Genomic DNA, 7,807 nt, shown 5'->3' with positions numbered 1-7,807 from the left:
TCACTAATGTAGGTTGTTAGTTGAATAATAATTTTTAATCACCCACTTTTCAAATAAAAAATAGTTTACATGACTTACTTAGAACTATTTGATTTCAATCAAGTATCCATTAATATCTCATGGGCAGAAAACCATATTATAATGCTTTTGGATGACTCCCTCAAGTGGCTCAACAAATTGCAATAGTATTCTGATGACTCAATCTATAATACCATCATCAAGTACAATTACAAGTGTTCAAATTAAGAAAAAGATTTAGGAAATGAAACTAAATGTTGCAACAACTAAGCTTCTAAAATCTAAAACTAAAACAACGAGTAATTGAGTAGTAAACTAGTGAATAACTATTAAACAATAATGTAAAAGGATACAATGATTAGTTTATGAACAGGGAACCATTAGGTGATACGAATAGTAAATAAAGTATATAAATTAATGAAGAAAAATGAGGATAATATAACAACAAAGTATCGATAGAAAATATACACATGAATCAATGGTGCAAAGCATGAAGAATGGGGTCCCTTCAAGCTCTAAACTATGCATTAATACACTCTTATCTAGATAAACTCAAAGAGATTCCATATATTAATAAATGAAGTCCAAAGTTACTGTATAAATCTTGAGATCTAGAAACTTAGGTAAAATTCTTCAAAGGAAAAATATGAAAATTGAAGTTATGAATGTCTTCAAATCTTTGAGTATATATACAACAAATTATGAAACTAAAATGCTATCATAATTATACATAATTAACTAATTACTATTTATGCAATTAATTGGGTCAAACTCATCCTTTGAAGTGTCAAGAGTCAAGCAAAATCCCACAAATTATAAATATGTTATTATTTTTAGGCCTAAAAATAATAAAACACGTGGGTCCGTCAACGCGTCCCATCTCTACATTTGTCTATGGCCCGTAATCTTCCTAGAATCTGCAATGATCGGGGCAAGGATGCCCGTAAAATAGACCCCCACTCACAAAACACTACATCTCCTTCTCTGATTCTTCGGGAACTGAACTTCGAACTTGCACAGCAATTTCCAGGAACTTGCACAACCAAACAGTCGCATCCCCTAATATTGTGCTTATTTATTTCGTCCATGGAAGCAAATTAGTTCTCATCAAACGATTTCTGGAATACAGAAGAATATTATTGAAGGTCCGGAAGTTTAAATTTCAGTAGTAGGATAATAGCAGAGGCGGGTATTCTCCACCGGGTATCAAAATGAAGGTATAAATATAAGTATACTTTAATCTCTTCCAGTTTTGTTGTTGGGTGAGCAATTTGAAATATTTTGTATTATTAATGACTAACCATAATTTGGATGTGCAGAAAATAGTGTTGAAATCGACTATTGAGGATGAGAGAAGCAAGAGAAGAGCCATGAAGGCCGTTGCAGGAGTTGGAGGCATGAATCTCCATTCCCTGCCCCTCACAATATTTTGATATATTCTATTTCAATTGAAGAAATCCTGCTTGGAATAGTTTTCAGGTATAGATAGTCTTGATTAAGATTAGACCAAACATATGATTTAGGCTTGCTAATACCGCCCATTCTCTGTTGCAGTGGACTCAGTCGCAGTGGACATGAAAGAGGGAAAGATAACAGTGGTGGGAGAAGCAGATCCTGTGTGGCTCACAACAAAACTGAGGAAAATGGGGTTCAGAGCAGAGTTACTAAGTGTGGGTCCTGCCAAAGAAGAAAAGAAGGAAGAGAAAAAGAGCGATCAAGGCCCTGCCAAGGATGAGAAGAAGGATGCTGAGAAGAAAAAGGCTGCCGAGCCAGCTCCACCAGCTCCCACAGTTCTGTATTATGTACATGGTGATGGCTATGGACCTTATAATGAGGAATACAAGTATACTGTTGTGAGAGAAGAATATCCCACTACCTGCACCATCTCATGATACTTTGATAACAGTTTTAAGTGGACGAATGCGCACCAAATTCATGTGGGGATTATTTTGGGTTTGAACCATCACTTATTATCAAATAAGTTTTTCCACGGTTGGTTGCTCTTTTAAATATTTTGATCAACACATTTATAAATTAAATTTAGCGAAGGTAAATTAATTTATGTAAAGATTAATTTTTATAGTGTTATTAATCTAAAGAAATTAAAAATTAAAGTTACAATTATTATATAGTATATACTTCATTATAGATCCATTTTAAGTATAAATTTAATATAAGTTGAGAGGGATTAAATTTATTTATTTATAGATTTTTTAGAGTGTAAAATTTTATTATTTAAATTGTATTTTAAAATTTTAAATAGAATATGTATAGAGGATCAAATAAATTTTTTAAGCATAAAAATATATTTTTGATATGCAACTTTAAAATATTTTATTATAACAATTTTTTCTATATATGAAGTTGATGTCGACATAAATTAGTTAATGTAGATCTTCAAATAGTTTATTTAAATCTCTTGTTAAAATATTTTTGAAAATTTCATGATTTAAATCACTTATGGACACATTTTTTTTTACTACACTATATTTTTTATTATTATTATAATTTACATTAAATCTGTTGTTAAAATATTGTTAAAAAGTTTAAAATATAAACATATTACACACATTTTATTTTATTATAGCATATTCATTTTTTATTATAATCGATTTCTATTTAAAATATAGTTTTTATTTTTTATTTTTATTTTAAACGGAACAAAAAGACAAACAAATTTACACATCTCTCAAAATAAACTTCTCAACTCAATAAACCTTTAGGCTCAATTATCTCATCAATATACCACTCATTCTTCCATCTAACTCTAAAACCCACCCAAACAAAACCAAAAAAATGCCTTTATAAACCAACCATTTTTCTAATCGTGTTACACTGCACCTGTCAAATCTAAACAGAAAGACGTGTTCCCTGTCCATGATCGCTTCCTATTTAATAATTGTTGTATAAGACAAGACATTAAATCAAGAGATCAACAAATTTAAATCATAAAGTCCGTTCCCAATTCCATTTCGTATTTTAATGTTCATTAGTCTGACTAAAGATTATACTTGAGTTCGGTACAATGTATAAAGTAAACCTGATTCAGAAATTTTTGGTTCGCTTGTGTGCAATTCGATTATGACTTATCTTATGATTAGAATTAATTTTTTTAATTAAATTAAAGAAAATGTTTATCTTACATTTTTAAAAGCAAAAATATTAAACAAAATCAAATTAAAAAAATTATAATTTACATTGGTTGAAGTTGTAGTTGATGCTTAAAAAAAAATATAATTGAAAAAATACGAATTATCATTTTATTATGATGTTGAATGCTGCTGCAAATGTATGGATAGTCTTCTATTCATATCTACTCAATACACTAATAATTATTATAATCATTAATAGCTATTTTGTTATTGGAGGGTTCAATGTTGCATGCCCTATCAATGCGAAAGGAACGAGTGGCCTGGAATACCCTTCTTATCCTAATTTATATGAGAAGAAGTAGAAACAAAATAATTATAGCAAATGAATAAATAATAATTAATAAACAATAATATTTCATTGATTAATCTTTTATTTTTATTTTTTTTGGAAAAACTCCATACTCTAATATGTAATATATTAGTTAGCAAGTAAATGGTTATAATACAAAGTTTTTATGCTTTGAACATGAGTGTTCAACAATAACATATTTCTAGAACAATTTCAACAACATAACAATAAGATAAAAGTTACTTTAATTTTCTTTAACCTTAGTGCTCAACAAATAGGCACATTAGAACCATGAACCATCTATGGTTTACCACTTCTTAATACTAGAAAGATTATTTCCTACCAACACTCTCTATTTATTCTCTATCAGTATGCATCCATTGCCTTCAATTGATTCCTTGTTGCATCCCACAACAATCTATCGAATACTACTATTAACGTCATGACATTTATTCTCATAGTTCATTATGTCGATTTTCATAAGCCACTATTCCATGAGCCCAATCTCTAACATATGCCATCCATAGATGCCATTACTACCATGGATATATTGAGCTCGATCAAGACTTTGATTCACAATCAAGAGAACTCTCTTAGTTCTTGAATTTTCTATCAACGTAGATTAAAACCATTAATTCCTTCACTAATAATGGACTAATTATAATGTTTGCTCATCTTGAAGAAAATGTATAGATTCTAGGTAATTTGATTTCAAGGAAAGCACTTAACAAAATAGAGGTAGACTGTTTGGATTGTTGGATGATATTTTGAGGGAATTACTTGGAGTGTTCAACAAAATGTCCAGACTAGGTATGATAGGATTTCAATGTTGCACGGTCTACATTGCTCGATTAATTGCAATATTTTCACATGTTCATAAGGTATCAAGCATTTCTAGGTTAATGTTTCTTACAACACTTTTACATCTACAATAGGTATTAAGCGTTCTTAGGTTAATGTTCATTAAATAATATAGAATCTTTGATATCATGGATATTATAATATTTTTTTTTCTCAATTCTCTTGTATTATTATTTCTAAAAATATTTGTTTGATCCATATTTAATTTCCTTTAAATATGGAGAACATCTAGTTTATTTATGCTCAACACTTTTTGGTTTATTTATATAATTTTAGAAAAATTGAATTTTATCTAAATAAACTTTGTTTAAATAATGAAAAAAATTGAAATCATGTTTTGCAAGTTGAAAAGTATAGCAACGCTAGACTTTATTTTCAAATCAATTTTTTAAATATGTGTGATGTACAACACTTGGTAATATAGGTTCAAAATTAACATAACTCATGTCTTAATTAACAAAATGAACACAAAACCATAAATGAGGCAACATCATCCTTAGGTACCACAAAATGATTGGATCACAAGATTTAGGTGCAACAGAATGATTAATCATTCCTTAAGAGAAGTTGGATTATCTGATATTGGGATGAGAGAAATGAAAGTACTATCATTAAGTGCAACTAACATCCTCTTAGAAAAACTAGATTCTTCACTCTCCTTCATTATCTCATCTTATATAATTTCATTAAAACTAAGAGAAGTATGATAAGCCACCTTCTAAACTAGGACTGTTGTCCCTTTTAAACCAATGTACACTAGTTGGAGCTAATATTTTGCATCTTCCTCTAACAACTTCATATTTTCCTCTTCATTAGCAAAGATAAAGAACAATGATGGTATTGTATTCTAAAATTTCTATGATAAAGGTTATACAAATTTGTTATGAAGAATGGTCTATCAACCCTTCTGATCCCTTATCTAGAGGAGGGTCTTCCAAAATCTCTATGGAGAATGGTTGGCTGAAACTTATCAATGAAGACTTAATTTTGACCTTCGTCCATAGAAGTTTTTACCCATATAAATAGATATCTTATTTTCATTAACAAGCCCATTTAATGTTTAGAGCATGAAAATATACTCAATTATCACAAAAAAGAAAAGAAAATGAAATTATATGACAAACTTGTGGCCTTTTTAAAATCAATGCCTAATACATCCAGTGGTAGGGGTCAATTACTCCTTCTCCCAATATGTATCAAATGCTAATTTTTGAAAGGTTGCAAACTTGTCATCCATTATCCTTTTTTCATAATTATTGTTGTTATTATTACTTTTTTTAATTTCTCATGATCTACAAACTAGAGTAGTTGGTTAATGAAAATTAGGTATTTTTAAGATGGTTCAAATGATCATTCTACATAGAAGTGTTGGATAATCCTTCTCTATAGGGGGATGTGTTGCACACATGTTCTAATTGATGTCAAAGCCCAACAACATGGGATATTACTGAATGTGTGTTGTCATTGTGAATGACACCTTGTCAAAGTTGCAGTTTAGATAGAATATATTTGAAAGGATTTCTTCTCTAGCTCCCTAGTTCATATGAGAATGAATATTGTAGGGTTGAATAGCTTGTTCTGAGACCTTTCCATGGGTATATGATACTTTCTATAATTCCAAAGGAATCAAAAGAAAATTGAAGTTCAAGTATAGAAGTAAAAGTTCCATGTTATATGTATCCAGCTTCATCAATGTATTTGGGCCTCTTCAACATATCAGAGGGTGCACCAAAGTAGCACCATAATAAATACTAGGATTTGGATTTCCTTTCCCTAGCCAACAAATGGACCCAAACTGGAATGGAAATATAGGTGGGATGATAGGTGCCACTAGGTAGGAAAATATGTCAACATGGTAGGAGGAGATGACAACACGTGGAAACCATTTTAGGAACTTTTAGTTGGAAAATTGGATAGGTGGCACTAGTAGAGAATGACACATGGCAATGTGTTGGCTTGGAAGATGATGTGGAAGTGACATTGCAGGGAGGATGTGGTAAGGGAACCATATGGAAAGTTTTGATTGATTCTCATATTTTTGACGTGGTAGCTTCTGAAGTCTCAGAATTTTCTTTGAGGACTGGCTTAGTGAAGGTTTCCTAAGTATTTTCATTTCAACCAAATTGGTAAAGAATAAGGAAATTGCACCAAAACATTAGTGGAGGAAGGTTAACCAATCATTTAATTATATGGGGGTGGGAAATTTAACTATGAAAGTAAATTCGTGAATGTTTTGTGATCTTGTTAAATCCATGTAAAATTGATTAAATTGCATCGAGCCTCTGAACCATTTAGCTCACCTAGGCCTCAAATAAATGTGCACCATAAGAAATGACCCAGATTATCGGATATCTAGAGCTTGTAGTACAAGGTTGTGGTCCTACCAAGTGGTCACATGGATGGCATTGAAGCATATGGATCTAGAGTTAAAAGTAATCCAAATAGATAAAATATATGAGTGTCCAGTAGCTCGTTACATGTGTGTGCACCTAGAACTAGATTTAGTGGAACATTTGTTTAAATAGGGTCACACTATATGGTTTTGTGTAACTAAAGTTAGACCCCCAAGGAGCCAAGCAGCTATTGATTTGAGTTGTATATGATTCATTCAGAATGGATTTCCAGCAGAAGGTGTCAATTTAATATTCTAAGTTTTTTAAATCATCCTCCATGGCATGTTAGCCTTGCCAAGTTTTTTGTTGTCCAAATATAATATAAATAAGGAAAAAAACTTTTGGAAGCGGTATGATTTGGTTAATTGATACTATAGTAGATCTTTTATATGCAATTATTTGTGGTGGTTATCTCATGTTAAGCATGAAATAAGTATGAGAAATGAAGTGTTTGGAAAATGTATGAAGTTGTTCAATCTGGGTGTGGTTCAATATTGTGAAGTCTACAAACTTGATATGTAGGAATATTGTTTGAATGTTTAGTTGTAAAGAACACGAATAGAGTGTGGCCTCTAAGAAATAAGAATTCATTAATGAAAAATAGAGGAGCGGTATATAAGGACTACGCATAAAAATGGTTGTAGAAATAGAGTTAAGAGTGATATGAAAAAGTAGAGTAGACATCAAAGAAGTTAAATTGGATAAAAATTTGGTAAATATTTTGAAGTTGGTGCATGCATTTCTCATGGGAATGGTGTCTCCTTTTTGTTGGTGCTAGTAAAATATTTCAAGGGGGTTGGTGCCAGTAAATCTTTTCAAGTTAGTGCTTGCGTTTCCGAGGGGACATACATGTCTTTTTGGTTGGTGCTCGACAAACAATCAAGACATCAATAATAACATAAGCATCAACAAGCTCAATAAGTTCCCCCTAAACTTGACATCACTTGACATTAATTATTGTATTTGAAATCAAGTAAAACCACTTCTGTTGGGCGCAAACCAACTTGGCACAAGTTTTAGTCAAAACTCCACATTTTTAGGGAGTGGAGTGCACGGTACCGCAGAGCTATATACTGCGCAGTGTTTTAGGGGCT

General features: G+C 31.1%; 1 protein-coding gene across 1 annotated transcript; it reads left to right on the top strand.

The window, feature by feature from the left end:
- Positions 1–1,080: 1,080 nt before the first annotated feature.
- Positions 1,081–2,086, top strand: LOC149177198 (heavy metal-associated isoprenylated plant protein 39-like). The gene is made up of 3 exons (XM_089423337.1): positions 1,081–1,235; positions 1,338–1,413; positions 1,573–2,086. The coding sequence occupies exons 1-3, from the start codon at positions 1,230–1,232 to the stop codon at positions 1,908–1,910; spliced, it is 420 nt and encodes a 139-aa protein (XP_089279463.1). The 5' UTR covers positions 1,081–1,229; the 3' UTR covers positions 1,911–2,086.
- Positions 2,087–7,807: the final 5,721 nt, after the last annotated feature.

The sequence above is a fragment of the Pinus tabuliformis genome, chromosome 4_1 (genome assembly GCF_031772625.1).
Source record: "Pinus tabuliformis cultivar Carrire ecotype Pingquan chromosome 4_1, CPIR1, whole genome shotgun sequence".
NCBI lineage: Eukaryota > Viridiplantae > Streptophyta > Pinopsida > Pinales > Pinaceae > Pinus > Pinus tabuliformis.
The sequence above is the reverse complement of the archived record's forward strand: the minus strand, read 5'-3'. Positions and strand labels throughout refer to the sequence as shown.